The 15685-nt window shown below is 38.9% G+C and overlaps 1 protein-coding gene across 3 annotated transcripts; it reads left to right on the forward strand.

Moving 5' to 3' along the window:
- The first annotated feature begins 5857 nt into the window (after positions 1 to 5857).
- On the forward strand, positions 5858 to 15194 carry LOC146641259 (chymotrypsin-like elastase family member 3B). 3 transcript variants are annotated; one of them, XM_085398475.1, is made up of 9 exons: positions 5861 to 6095; positions 11606 to 11832; positions 11940 to 12028; positions 12111 to 12208; positions 12361 to 12489; positions 12646 to 12782; positions 13873 to 14015; positions 14129 to 14281; positions 14365 to 15187. In XM_085398475.1, exons 2-9 carry the CDS (start codon positions 11790 to 11792, stop codon positions 14380 to 14382), a joined length of 810 nt encoding a protein of 269 aa, XP_085254601.1. In that variant the 5' UTR covers positions 5861 to 6095; positions 11606 to 11789; the 3' UTR covers positions 14383 to 15187. The 3 variants fall into 3 exon arrangements, with proteins under 3 accessions (XP_085254600.1, XP_085254601.1, XP_085254602.1); XM_085398476.1 differs by having other exon boundaries at positions 11609 to 11832; XM_085398474.1 differs by lacking the exons at positions 11606 to 11832; positions 11940 to 12028 and having other exon boundaries at positions 5858 to 6095; positions 14365 to 15194.
- The last annotated feature ends 491 nt before the right edge of the window (positions 15195 to 15685 follow it).

Below are 15685 nucleotides of genomic sequence, written 5' to 3' on the forward strand. Positions count from 1 at the left end.
CATCTAAAATATATAGCAGAGAGGTAACAGCAGTGTGATTTAACATTCTTCAGATTCTTTTTGTAAAGTATAAGAAATGAAACTGAAATCAGAAACCCCTCGTTCGGTAAAGTCCCATGAAACACAGCACATAATCTCCAGTCAAAAAAGCTCCTGCAGAGAAAGACTGTGCAGCAAAGTGTGAAATAAGGCATTGCTTAAAAAAAATGACTCTCGCTCAACTCTTCATGGCTGAGTAAATGTTTTAAAAAGTACTCAGAACCAACATCTGCTGCAATAATTAGATAAAGCCCATCCCATCCATCCTGACTGAGAGAAGGAACAGCAGCAGGAACAGAGCAGAGAGGCTCAGCAGCTAAAGAACAGGGTTACATGTCGAAACGGCAACCCGAAGGCTAAAATTTATGCCAAGCTACAAGCAGACACAATCATCTCTGACTTCAGCCTTCAGGCAAATTTCATTCTGCTTCTCAATCTTCAGGAACCTGAAAAAGCAGGAGAAATGGGATGGTACCCAAACAGCTCGTGGGCAGTCAGAGGAAACACAGATTTTATTATTTAAAAATTGAAATCTTTGAATTCAAATGCAAATCTATGGACTATAAACCATATCCTTTATGAGGAATACTTTTTTTTAAAAAATAGAATAGAAGATTATTGCCTCATTTTAGGTATTCCAGTAATGTTACTAAACAAACTATTTCTTTGTTTTGTTTTTTAGTTACATAAACAACCAAAGGACGAATAAACTCCACACACACACGACATTAAATGGTCTGTATTTGTATAGCGCTTTACTTGGTCCTAAGGACCCCAAAGCACTTTCCACTATGCACAATCATGCACCCATTCACACACTGGTGATGGCAAGCTACATTGTAGCCACAGCCACCCTGGGGCGCACTGACAGAGGCGAGGCTGCCGGACACTGGCGCCACCGGGCCCTCTGACCACCACCAGTAGGCAATGGGTGAAGTGTCTTGCCCAAGGACACAACGACCAACGACGGGGCTCGAACTGGCAACCTTCCAATTACAAGACAAATGCCCAACTCTTGAGCCACGATCGCCATTCCTATGTTTGTTCACAGTTAACAAGAGTCACTACTCCAACAGGATTGGTCAGAATTTGATTCAACTTACAAACAATGATCATATAAATAGGTCTTAATTCAAATAATGGTCAATTAAGTGTCACGTTTGTTGTTTTATAGGCAATAACCTGTGAATCATGGATCTGTCGGAACTGTCTACTCCGTCATTGATGTCCTCTGTTGTCAGTATTTTTGCACAAGCTAACGGGTTACTTGCTGTAGCTTGTTCAGAGGTTGAATGGATACGATCATGAGTTTATAAATCAGTTTAAATCAAAACAAACTGAGATGAAAAGCTGTGACATTATTTAACCACCGTCTACATAACACATACAAGCAGAGCCTGTTCCATTTGGTAAAAGAACTTTGCCCCTCGAGATGGGAACGTGAGAAGAGAAAGACTGTGTATCCAACAGAGTCTATTTTCTTTTCTTTCTTGTGCTCCCAAGCACTTGTCAGTCATGGTGAAGGACAGCCTATCAATGGGTGAAAACGCAAGCTCAACAGTGCCTTGCAATCTTGGCAAGCTATCGTTGTTGAGCGATTAATAGAATCAATAGAAAAAATAACTAGCAATAGCAATAATAGCAATATCAGAGTTTAGTCAACTTTTCCTAGAGATGATCTCATCTCTCGCAAGTATTTTATTTCTCTCTCTGTCATCTCTAAGGTCCTGCAGTAATACATCACTGACATAGTGGTAAGAAAATTGACCCGCTCATACGTGACAAGCCAAAAAGACACTAAAGTTCAGCAGTTCAAAAGTCTTGATAAGAGATCAACAAGTGACCAGTCAGTTTTCTGGACATTAGGAACACAATCCTGGAAGATCCCTCAGACTTTATTGTGAGGGGACAGGGTTTCCATCTTTGTCTTTCCCTTTATGTTTATCAACATGAGATGTAGCTTCCTGTGAGCACTTTTCTTACATTCCTTAATCTTTTTTGTGTTGACTGCAGACGATTCTACAGCAATATATTGGCCTATAAACTCATTATACTATTACAATCCTAAAACGGAGCACTTAAGCCTATGTCCTTTTTATATTTCTCCTTTAATTGCTCTCAGATCGTTTAACATTGCAAGCTGCTGGAAGACTGTTTAGCACATTTTTGCCTGTTAATTTAACAAAATGCATGACTGTAATTACATGTTGGATCTTCCCACATCTTAAAGATGCGATGCTAATAAGCATATTAACATGCCAGTTTTCCTTTCTGTCTTCAAATGAGTTATTTATATAATGCTTTTCCGGGATTAAATTTCACACACACAAACACACATGACATGCTCTGCTCATCTGACTGAAGTGCCATTGTATTTTTCCTAGTGTTACAGATTGATCGTCTTCATAAAATATCTCAGTCTGCTGACAGTAGACCTGTCCGTGGTTGTGGCTGGTTATATGCTGTTAATGCCATCTCATGCCCTTGTTTGACTTTTTAAGTTTCGTGTGACCTCTTCATCCGCCTTATCGGCCAGATAAGGAAAAGATAACTTGGCGATGTTAAACTTGCTTCCCAGCACAAGCCTCTGGTTCCATCCAAAGATAAGAAAATGCCCTTCAGCACCTCTAAAATGTACCAATTAGTACTTTTTCTTTTATTTAAACAAAAAATAAAAAATAAAAAATATTGATAAGTAAAAATGAATACTGCCTATTCTGCTCTTTTGGGAAATGTATTCATTGGAAGATCTACTGAATGGCTTTGAAAAAAAATGTTCATGCATCACATTTTTCCTCTCTTCTGGTGAAAGATGATATTGTATACTGTGCATTCATTCAACCTATTTTATGCCTTCTATTAATGACTGTCAGTGGCTGGAAACTGAATATTGGCCACTTGATGTGACAGAGCAGTAAAGTGTGATTTATGCTTCAGAGCTCTAATTGGCAGCATTTTCTCAGTCTCCAGGCTGCTCCACTCACATTTTTGATATATCTAAAAACCTTGGGAGATATATACTTGGCCTTAAACTGTGCTGGCTGCTCTCAGATAATTTATCTCTGTCTTGAGCTACCACTGAATAAAGAGCAGACCTGCTTCTGTGGCTGTATTTCTCTTCGGAAATATCGATTTACATAGTTCAGCAGAACAATGCCTCGATGGAATTTTTTTTTCTACATTTAGGAAGAAAAAACAATAAAAAGGTTATAGCTGTAGGCAACTTCGAAACAGCTCATATAATTTTACACCAAACTATATTTTTCCATCGATTTTATTATAATCTAAATATATTATGCTATAAAATGTTATGTAACACGATACCACGATATTTTTTTTGTTAATGTTGGAAATGACTGGACTTGTTTTTTCAGTGTGGCTCCATGGATGTCATTGTTGGTCTATCACAAATGTTTCAGAAACTGGAGTTCATTGCAGATATTGATGCCCCAGCATCCAGGGCCAGGGTATGATTTCTTTTACAAGTTCATGACCAGATGCCTGCAAATGTTCTATAAAACTGTTTCCATTTATCCAGATTTTCTTTGGAATCTGACAGCAGCTGGTTTGAAAGTTATTTATTTTGCATGTTTGGGGATAGTTATAACTAATATAGCATTGCTGTGACTGCCTGACAAAGTTATTAGCAAAGCTATGGCCAGTGGTATGATGTGACCCGCTCATTTACACAAAGCCAAGCCAAGAAGAACACCTCATTGCTGTGTGTTGTTAGCAAATCAGATTTTAAGCATCAAAAGTGAAAATACTCATTACGCAGAAAAATGTTCCATTGCCATGTCATATTGCATCTTTTTGTAGGCTTTCAGTGCATGTTAGATGCACTACTCTTGTTTTGTATTGTTCTTGTTCTGTTTGCTATTTATTCCCGATGTCTTTACGATTTATATTTCATATTTTTTACTCCTGCACAGCTGGCGTGGAGCACTCATAATTTCATCGTACATGTAGAATGACAATAAAGGGCTATTATATTCTATAATGTATCTAAATAATGCATATTTAATGCACCCTTACAGTAAGATGATGTTAATTCATAGGATGGATTTTATGGGACAGAATGCTGTTTGACATGTAAAATGGGAGTTTGTTTTTCCAGTTTGTTTTTAATGATGGTTTCTGTTAGACTTCACTGCCCACTACAATACTCACCTTAAAATTAAGATTTAAAGATTTTTATCAGTTGATGTTTCTAGCTTTGAAATTTTAAAATCATGCTGAGTGCTTCTGCTGATATATTTTTAATTTTAAGTATTTTTTTTATTCTACATTGATCTCCTTTATATAACAATGGTGAAAAGGAAAATGTAAAGGATTGTGTGGTATGTTGGCGCTTGTTAAAATGAAGATGTGAACACGTTTTTCAGCTGATTTTTTTCTCCCAGCAGTGTTACTTTGAAGTTATGATCGATTATTTTGCCGGCGTGTTTAATGTAATTTTAATATAATATTCAGATCTCCTTTTTCACAGTGATAAAAAAGAGACTGCAAAGGTATGTTGGCATGTTGACCTGTGCTTGTAACAAAAAACATCTGTAAATATTAAAAGTCAAAGTTTATTAATAAAACGACTCATTGTTGCTTTGTGATTGAAAGTCTTGCTGCATCTTAAATAACAGTACATCACCAACATAAAAATGATTTAAAAGTGTCAGTGATTCCTTTTCACAGTTTAGTTTCATAGAATTTATTGTTCCCTCGCATTCATCCATATTACATGCTAACTCCCTCCTGAGTCACCTCCAGTAAACAGCATAAGTGGTAAATTCAGTGAGAGCTGTGAGTTTCTCAGTCCATAATCAGAATTATTCACAGCTCCCTATGTCACTGCTGTGTTATGCAAACATACAGCACATGCCTGATTCATAAATCGTTATACCGTATCTATAAGGAATGATCTTAACAGAGCAAGAAAATAAGTGAAACCATTTAGCTGTTTGGGGCAATATCGATTTGATTTGCTCTCTAAAAGGGGGAAATTTATGGATGCGAGGAGTCTTCTCCAGAGAGTGATATTAGTTTCCCTCAGGAGAAAAGGATACTGTCTGAGTGAGGCGTGAAGAATTGGGTCCAGATTCAGCAGCGTGGGCCCCTTCGTGAATGTATTACATGTTATTAAAGGAGAGAAAGTTGTTACAGGACTGTTTCTCTTGAAGGTAACCCAAAGCTATCCAATTCTGTGGTTGCTGGAAGAAAATGTACTTCTCGCAGTACACTAAGCTCCGGGCGGGACAGCTGACGACACTAAAACCCTTGTCTCAGTTTCTGCCTGCTTTTCTTCTTCACTCACCCTGAGCTGCTTTCTCAGCTACATCCATTCTCGTTTTCACAGAGCCCACAAATTTACTCTGGGAACAGATTGTCTGAGCAGAAGGGTTTTGGTTTTTTTTCCTGTTTAGCTGAATTTTTCAATGCAGTTATTTGCAAAGCTGAGTAGGCCTTTTATAATAAACAACATTAATAAATGGGCAGCGTTGGGGAGTAACGGAATACATGTACCGCCGTTACGTATTTAAAATACAAAATATGAGTAACTGTATTCCGTTACAGTTACCGGTTAAAAAGGTGGTATTCAGAATACAGTTACTTTGTTGAAATAAATGGATTACACTGCGGTACTTTCCTGTTTCATATTGTCGCGGGTCAGGACTGTTTGGGTTTTGTTTGACAGCTACGTTCTGTTGTTCCAGGCGGCAGCGTTACGGTTGCCATGGTTACAGGGCGACGCTCTCTCTCTCTCTCTCTCTGCGACTGTGTGTTTCCTGGGTGAGAGAGGCCTTTTCGTTGTTGTTGTTGTTGTGCTAAGCTAACAGGCAGAATGCTACAAGCATAGCTCTAAAGAATGTAGCATCATGGGTAGTGTAGTCTGTGTTGCAGGGAGAATGGACTGCCATACACGTTATGTGTCTGTGAGCGCGAGGAGGGAGAAAAAGGGGAGTGGAAAGGTACGAGCAGTCATCGAGCAAAAACGGGAGCTGGAAGCATGTAAATATAATAATAACCACTGCAGCCGAGAAGAGTGCCTGACGAGCCCAGTTGTAAGTAAGCTATTAAGACTCGACTGTACACCGTGTTCGTGTTTTCCTCCGAAAACAATAAGTTCCGTTGGAGCCTTTCAACGCCTCTCTCTGTCTCTCGTAAGAAAAGTTGACCCACACAACAAAGTAAAGATATTTTTCGGCTACGAGCCAACAGGGACCCCGCCGTATTAGCCAGAGGTCCCTTTACTACAGTTTGGAGTCGCGGACCTTCAGTAATAGTAATAAATCACACAGCAATAGTACATTCACGTAGTTGTAAAAAGCATGATAATATATTAAGTAATCCAAATTATTCAGAATACGTTACTGTCATTGAGTAACGTAACGGAATACGTTACAGAATACATTTTGGGGCATGTATTCTGTATTCTGTAATGGAATACATTTTAAAAGTAACCTTCCCAACCCTGTAAATGGGAAACATTGAGAATTCAACTTTTTGGAGCAGTTATTTGCTGTTAACAGTGGAGTGATGATATTTACTATTTATTGGTTAAAATACGAGCGGCAGAAATGGGCTTCCTCCGAAGAGTGGCTGGCCTTCCCCTTAGAGATAGGGTGAGAAATACGGCCATTCGGGAGGGGCTCAGAGTAGAACCGCTGCTCTTCCACTTCGAAAGGAGCCAGTTTAGGTGGTTTGGCCATCTGACAACGATGCCTCCTGGGTGCTTCCTGGGTGAGGTTTTCCCGGCATGTCCCAGGACATGCTGGAGAGATTATATCTCTCGGCTGGCCTGGGAACGCCTTGGTGTTCCCCCAGACAAGCTGGAGGAGGTGGCTTGGGAGAGGGAGGTCTGGGATTCTCTGCTTGGGCTGCTGCCCCCGCGACCCGGCCCCGGATAAGTGGAAGAAAATGGATGGATGGTTAAAATAGATTTTAAAAATGCATAGCTAATAAACGGCTTTGGATTTGGATTCTTATTAGATATTTAAAGATGGCTAAATACTGTTTGGTGCATCTATAAACTTTATTTAAAAACCTTTTATAATGTTGAAATTTATCTTTCTAAAACCTATTTTAAATATTTAGCATTTTTTATTCTCTTAAGACTTTTCAGGTCACCTACAATTTTTAGTCTTTTGGTCCACATCTACCCCTTTATATCAAATTTCCACTGATTTGGCATATCCAAATCTTACAACAGAACAAGTTAAGGTATGTTAAACAGACTTGATTTGAAAGGTGACATCTTTTGTTTCCTGAAACTAGACAAAAATACCTGTCTATTACCCTTTTTATTTTATTTTATAACTTTTCACTGCAATTTTAAATATTTTATGAAGCCCAAAAAGAGAATGCAAGTCAGGGAGGACAACTTAAGGATTTTGGTTGTCCCAAAATCTCGGCTAAAACATAGAGGAGAACGAGCCTTTTCAATTATGGCTCCCAAACTTTGGAATACGCTGCCTTTAAATATTAGACAGGCATCTTAGTTTCCTGTTTTTAAGTCGCTTTTGAAAACACATCTTTTTTCGATAGCGTTTAGACTGGTGTGAGTTGATATGCTTATTATGTGTATTATTATGTGTTTATGTGGGTGTCAGTGGTTTTTATCTTGTGTTTTACCCCTTTGTTTCTGTACAGCACTTTGGGCAACTTTTTGTTTTTAAATGTGATATATAAATAAATTGGATTTGGATTTGAATAAACAAAATAAGCCAAACAGAGAGATAGCCGAAACAAAAAAGAAGAAAACAATTTCACACCATCGAACCAAGTTAAGAACACCTCTGAGGAGGTAGGCATGCCATTGTCAAGATCTATAATCAAAAGACAATCTAATGCTTGGAAATAAGAGGGTTTATGACAAAGTGAAAAACACTGCATGCTTTACCAGGTAACATCTATACAAACCTGTCCAAACCTCTGGACAGAGCAAAACAAGATTAACTTGTACCAGAAAAATTGATGAAGAACTAAAGAAACTACTGATGATCCAAAGCATACCACATTATCTGTCAAATACAATAGCAGTAATGCTATGGCATGGGTCTGTATAGCTGCCAATGGAACAACTGATTATTGATGATGTGACTGCTGATAGAAGTAACAGGCTGAATTCTGATGTGTATGAGGATATTCTCTCGGCTCAGATTCAGTCAAATGCAGCAAAATTATTGGATGGTGCTTCACACTGCAAACAGATAATGATCCAATGCTATTGCAAAAGTAATCAGAGTGTTTCCAAGGCAAAGAAATTGGATATTATCAAATGGCCAAGTCAAGTCACCTGGCTTGATTTCAACCCAACAGAGCATGCTTTGCAATTACTGCAAAGTGGACAAAAGTGGAGAAAGAACCGCAAACACGAAGCACCAGTAGGTGGCTGCAGTGAAGACTTAGCGGAACATCGCAAGGGAGGAAAAGCAGTATTTAATAATGGCCTCGGTTTCTAGACTTTTAAAAACATTCCTTATGTTTAAAAGGATGTTGGTCTGTCCAGATGCGTTTGACCCTCTAAAAATGGAAGGACTTACAATTAAAAACGGATTCAAAATTGATAAAAATTCAAAATTATAAAGTTACAAAAATTGCAAAATTACAAAAGTTGTGTCTCTGTTGAACAAAGTATGATTACTGTGACTGTACAGGGAGTGCAGAATTATTAGGCAAGTTGTATTTTTGAGGAATAATTTTATTATTGAACAACAACCATGTTCTCAATGAACCCAAAAAACTCATTAATATCAAAGCTGAATGTTTTTGGAAGTAGTTTTTAGTTTGTTTTTAGTTTTAGCTATTTTAGGGGGATATCTGTGTGTGCAGGTGACTATTACTGTGCATAATTATTAGGCAACTTAACAAAAAACAAATATATACCCATTTCAATTATTTATTTTTACCAGTGAAACCAATATAACATCTCCACATTCACAAATATACATTTCTGACATTCAAAAACAAAACAAAAACAAATCAGCGACCAATATAGCCACCTTTCTTTGCAAGGACATTCAAAAGCCTGCCATCCATGGATTCTGTCAGTGTTTTGATCTGTTCACCATCAACATTGCGTGCAGCAGCAACCACAGCCTCCCAGACACTGTTCAGAGAGGTGTACTGTTTTCCCTCCTTGTAACTCTCACATTTGATGATGGACCACAGGTTCTCAATGGGGTTCAGATCAGGTGAACAAGGAGGCCATGTCATTAGTTTTTCTTCTTTTATACCCTTTCTTGCCAGCCACGCTGTGGAGTACTTGGACGCGTGTGATGGAGCATTGTCCTGCATGAAAATCATGTTTTTCTTGAAGGATGCAGACTTCTTCCTGTACCACTGCTTGAAGAAGGTGTCTTCCAGAAACTGGCAGTAGGACTGGGAGTTGAGCTTGACTCCATCCTCAACCCGAAAAGGCCCCACAAGCTCATCTTTGATGATACCAGCCCAAACCAGTACTCCACCTCCACCTTGCTGGCGTCTGAGTCGGACTGGAACTCTCTGCCCTTTACCAATCCAGCCACGGGCCCATCCATCTGGCCCATCAAGACTCACTCTCATTTCATCAGTCCATAAAACCTTAGAAAAACCAGTCTTGAGATATTTCTTGGCCCAGTCTTGACGTTTCAGCTTGTGTGTCTTGTTCAGTGGTGGTCGTCTTTCAGCCTTTCTTACCTTGGCCATGTCTCTGAGTATTGCACACCTTGTGCTTTTGGGCACTCCAGTGATGTTGCAGCTCTGAAATATGGCCAAACTGGTGGCAAGTGGCATCTTGGCAGCTGCACGCTTGACTTTTCTCAGTTCATGGGCAGTTATTTTGCGCCTTGGTTTTTCCACACGCTTCTTGCGACCCTGTTGACTATTTTGAATGAAACGCTTGATTGTTCGATGATCACGCTTCAGAAGCTTTGCAATTTTGAGAGTGCGGCATCCCTCTGCAAGATATCTCACTATTTTTGACTTTTCTGTGCCTGTCAAGTCCTTCTTTTGACCCATTTTGCCAAAGGAAAGGACGTTGCCTAATAATTATGCACACCTGATATAGGGTGTTCATGTCATTAGACCACACCCCTTCTCATTACAGAGATGCACATCACCTAATATGCTTAATTGGTAGTAGGCTTTCGAGCCTATACAGCTTGGAGTAAGACAACATGCATGAAGAGGATGATGTGGACAAAATACTCATTTGCCTAATAATTCTGCACTCCCTGTATGTGGACATCAGCTGCTGGTTACAACCTAAAATTATTTACAGATTTTAATGTCAGCAAAAAAAAAACAAAACACAATTTTCAACTTTACAAAATTAATTAAAAATTTAACATCAACCAGATATTTACTGTGGTTTTGTGTATGAAGTGACAACCCTAACCCTAGGCAAGTTATGCAACTACATTTTTTCCAACAGTTAGAAACTGCTTTTCCTATTATTGCAACACCATATAAATGCGTAATTATGTGTGAAGTCTTTCTATTTTTATATTAATGGATTTCACTTAAGACTAGCTATCTAACTGCACAGGGGAAAAACAGGTTTCATAACAGTCTGCCTGCAGCAAACCTTTTAAGACTTTAGACTAAAAGTTCATTTAGTGTTATTATACGAGCAGACTCCCAGTTGTAAAGGAACTGTTAAACTATTTCTCTTTCAATGTGTAATTTTAAATGTTAAATAATATCTAGAGGTGTCAAGAAAAATGTGTACCCCCTTAATACCTGGTGAAGGTGGTCATGTTTTACATTCAAAGGCTCCACAACAGTGACAAATTTGAGCAATCTTTTAAGATTGCTCAAGAAAACGCATGTTACCATTGTGCTTCCCGTTTCTTTTGTGTCTGTGTGTGTAGTGTTGAAGTAATTCAACACAAAAAATTGTATGGATTAAAATAGAAGTCATATAGTTATGCACTGTAGAATTACTGTGCACTATGTCATTATATGGACTGGAAAAGTTATAATAGAGTAGAGGAGTATTTAAGTTTTTGCAAATATATTTAATGTGTTTAATAATAAAAAACAAAACTGGTGCATGCGCCTGGTTAGTAGTTGACCCTGTCCAAGGCTATAATTATCCTCTGTTGCCTTTATTTGACAGCTGTACTTGGATCAAATGCTTTACCCACCCAGACAGTTGTTTAGATTTTTTTTCTTTTGGGGTCAACCGCTTTTCAGGTTTTGCGGCGCTATGCTGGAATTACTGTATATGTTTAGTCGTCATACTAGGAGGAAATGTGTGACTGATGGCAGTCGGGTGGGCTGTAGGTTTGATGGATCATAATACATTATATTTGACTAAACAGTCAAAAAGTATAGTGAAGACTTTGCTTTACATAAACTAACTCAAAATGTTCGCTCAATCTGCATAATGAATACTTATGGTCCTAAAATGATATTTTTTAGATACATGTTTCATATTATTACTTCATTATTTTTAATATAGAACTCATTTTTTTACACTTTAATATCATTATTATTATCTCAAAATGCCTAAAAGCGTTTTGAGTTCCAGCAAATTCAAAGTCTGTTGCACTATTTTCACAGTAAACCACCCATTTGTCCCTATCAGCAGGCAAGTCAGCAAAGACCAACTAATGCATCTGTGGAACAGGAAGGTTTTTCTCAGCTACAATCAACAGTGAGACTGATAAAAGAGTTTCACAAGTTCAGTGTAATCTGCATTTGGGTTGATAGAAACACTGAGCAGGTATAAAAGAACTTCCCCGAACTGAACTACCTCTCACAACGACAGCATGCTGCAGACACTGGTCCTTATGCTGCTACAAGCAGCATATGGTAAGTAGTTTGGTCTGGTTAGAAAAGGGAAAAGTAGTTCAATTCTTACAAAAGACAAAATTCAGATACAAATTACATTTTAGTTATATAATCGAATATAATTGTAGTTTTTAGTTGTGGTACACCTGCTGTCCAGCCCAACACTGGTAGGGTTGTAAATGGAGAGGATGCCCATCCGCATAGCTGGCCTTGGCAGGTAATTACAGTTTGTTAATGTTTAATGTACTTCAACTATTGTTTTGTTTAGAATTACTAAATTGTCAGCTTCTTTTTCTCAGATTTCCCTGCAGGTGAAGCACGGCAGTCGTTACCATCACACCTGTGGAGGGACTCTGGTTGGACCTCGCTGGGTACTGACCGCTGGACACTGCATCTGGTGACTAGCTAAGCTTGATCAAGGGATGAGAGTTTAGAGCATAAAGACAGAAGTCGGGGACTGTGTAAAAAGCACACCAAAAGAACTCTGGCATTCAAAAGTATAAGGAGAAGAAAACTGATAAATCCTAAATGGTCAAAACTGTCTTACAGGCCAGGAGATGTGTACCGTGTGTTATTGGGAGAACATGACATGAGCCAGCAGGAGGGAACTGAACAGATCATAGATATTCTGCGCATTGTTGTCCATCCTAACTGGGACATCAACCATGTCTCTGATGGGTAAGTACATTCTGAAAGCTGAAGAAAATGCATTTCAAAAAGCAACTGCTCTCACACAAGACTATAAAACAATCTCGAAGAAGCATTTTAGCTGGTTTAAGAGATGCCTCCTTTCACCTCCTCGATCAGTAAAAATCTATGATGGTTCTCTTCCAGGAATGATCTTGCCCTGCTGAAACTGGATAAGAGCCCCATTATGAATGACAGCGTGGGCATTGCTTGTCTTCCACAGGCTGGAGAGATCCTCGCCCATGGAGCCCCGTGTTACATCACTGGCTGGGGAAACCTTTACAGTACTGTCTCTGTCTCTTTTATGTCATGTTAATAACTGCAGGTCATTGTCTTGTTCCATTTGTGTGAAAAGGTTCAATTTTAGCATATGCAGTCTGCATTTTCTGCTAATTTTGGGTAGTAATACCTTTTGTAAAAACCATGTAACTGAAGTCTCTCTTTCAAGTGGTCATACATTATGGTTTAGCAAGGAATGGGACATGCTAGCTAGCAAAGGTTTTCAGGGAAGAATGTGTTCAGTGAAGTTACAAATCATAGACTATATACAATAGATGGCAGTAGGCTCTGGAATGCCAACAGTAATTAGCAAGTGTTTGCAGACAGCCTCTTCCTTAATCACTGTGGGTGATTACAGCAGTCTGCCAGTAAAGAAAACAATCACATGGAGGATTTTAGTACAGAACACTCTTTTCAATCAATGTATCCATCCCTAAGATAAATAGTTTGCAACCTTGAGCAACCGTTTCCCAAATGGTTGGTGAATATACATTTTTCATGACATCGATGCCAGACCACTGCTGAGCAATGTGCACAATGTCATGTAAGAAACCTCAACAGAAGTCAGTGAGAAGGCAACCTCTCACCTGATCCATCCCCATGAGTTTAGAGTTTTAATTACTAGTTTAAGTCTGATTTCAAAAAGCTAAGATGATGGCAGCAAAAAGCTTGAGAGCTCAGAATCAGGCATTCACAAACCAGTGGGTGATGTCAAACTTTTGTACACAGTGTAGGAGAAAACAGCAGTGCACATGTGCAGTGGATGCAGTTAAACCAAGAAAACACATTTGGCTCATGCAGCCACGTGTTTATGATGTCTAGCTTGCTAATATTGCCCAAGGATGGCCCTGCATGCAGACGTAACTTTAGTTTAGAAAAGGTTTCATAACACATTTGATGGACCTGCCTAATAAGGTAATGAGTAACTGCTTTTGGTGCAAGTATAAATAATAAAGCTAATTAACTGCATGTAGTACTAGTAACAGTAATGAGCACTGGCTTTCAAACAACTTGTCTGATTCCGCCTGATGCATGCAGTATACAGTGTGTTGTATTTACGCATTGCTGAGCAGCTCTATCCTCTCTGTGTGTCAGCTCATGGTCCCATGCCTGATAAACTGCAGCAGGCCTTGCTGCCTGTGGTGGAGCACAGTGTGTGCAGCCGCAGCGACTGGTGGGGGATCAACGTCAAGAGCACCATGATCTGTGCAGGAGGAGACATCGTATCAGGATGCAATGTGTGTGAAGCATCAAAAGAAAGCAGCTTGTACCTGTCAGAACTGAATTACCTGCAGTGAACAAGGTCAGCTACTTCATGCACCAATCCTTCCTCTGCCTCTTTGTCTCTCAGGGAGACTCTGGCGGTCCTCTTAACTGTGTGGGTCAGGATGGTAGGTGGTATGTCCAGGGTGTAACCAGCTTTGTTTCCTCCCGTGTTTGCAACGAAGTGAAGAAGCCCACAGTCTTCACCCGTACCTCTGCCTTCACCGAGTGGCTCAGCGAGGTAAATTAATGCCGCTTTCCATTCTGTTCAATCTATAGAGTATAAAGTATTTCATCTGTCAATAAATGATCTTGTTTCTTTAGGTCATGCTGAAGTACTGAGGATCTGCTGGATACCAGCTGATCAACTCCAAAAAATAATGAGATCCCAAGTCAATATTTCTCCCTACACGGGGTGATCTCATTTACAGGTTACACATTACAATCAGAATTTTGTAACAGCTCCAAAAAAAATCCAAAACATTAACAAAAACATTCCATAATAAAATTTTCTTAAAAATGAAATACTTTAAATTGCTGTTTTCTTCATTCCTGCATTCTTGTCAAAATCACCGACTGTAAACAACCACAGTAAGCCTTCATGACAAGAACTGCAGTTTCCATGTCTTAAAAAATTTACAGGAAAGGTGCAAAATGAATTCCTGTCTCTGCAGCAACACTTAATACTTCACCTCTCCTGCTGTGTGATAAGAAGAAAGAGGAATGGATTCCCATCAGTGTGTGTGGAGGACTTATGAATCAGCATTTCCTATCAATCACTACCAAGGTCATCCAAGTTTCGGCACCAGTGAATATACTGGCTGATGGGAGCTGAGCTGGAAAGCAGGCCTTAACATCAGATAAATAACAGCAATCGGTTACCTTGATGCACAGCGCTGGTGGTCTGCTGCATCAGATAACAGGAGCGTTTTGGGACACTTTTGACAAACATTCATCCAGTTAATAAGACCAGACTTTCTTATTTTTAGCACAACAACAATAATAGCTTGAGTGAAATTTAGTGTTTCTACTTGTTTAGGCATCTTTGACATCTAAATGCAACTTTGAGACAATGTAGACACTGGCTTTAAGAATTTATGTGCACATTTGTATTTTATCATGTATGCAAAAATACATTTTAAAGATAAGGGCATGTTTTTAATATCTGGTTGAGCTGATGGCTTCAAGACTGACAAATAAAAAAATATATATATTATAGAAGTAAAGCCTTCAGAGTATCGTCTTCAGCATTTAAAGTACCCTGTGTGATTGAAATCTGGCAACTGGCTTATTTATAAGGTTTTCCAACTTATTTGATAATGATAAAATCTTTGGTCCCACACACAGTGCAACTGGAGCCATACCCTTGTTGTGGGATGAAGGTCCAGTAATGAGAGTGAAGCGATTTCTAATGATTCAACCAGAAATTGAGCCAGCCCCAGATAAAAAAAAAAAAAGACTTAATTGAAAAGAGACTGATCCTTAATTATTTAAAAAAAAAAAAAAAAAAAAGCTAATGCAGGAAGGCAAAGACAGGTAGCATAGTAACACACATGAGAATAAAAAAAACATCTATAAAGACACGGCCAGTAGATATACACAGAGGAAATGAGACACGGGTGGAAACAATTAAGACGGGACAGAG

This window comes from Rhamphochromis longiceps, linkage group LG23 (genome assembly GCF_057381845.1).
Source record: "Rhamphochromis longiceps isolate RC_006_pf linkage group LG23, R_longiceps_female_GT1.1, whole genome shotgun sequence".
Lineage (NCBI taxonomy): Eukaryota > Metazoa > Chordata > Actinopteri > Cichliformes > Cichlidae > Rhamphochromis > Rhamphochromis longiceps.

Bases quoted from the DNA above. Each gene is read 5' to 3' on its own strand.
- LOC146641259 (XM_085398474.1), top strand. From the start codon at position 5,910: ATGGGTAGTGTAGTCTGTGTTGCAGGGAGAATGGACTGCCATACACGT. The intron at 12,209-12,360 runs GTGACTAGCTAA...ACTGTCTTACAG, and splicing joins ACCGCTGGACACTGCATCTG to GCCAGGAGATGTGTACCGTG. The intron at 14,016-14,128 runs GTGTGTGAAGCA...TTTGTCTCTCAG, and splicing joins ACATCGTATCAGGATGCAAT to GGAGACTCTGGCGGTCCTCT.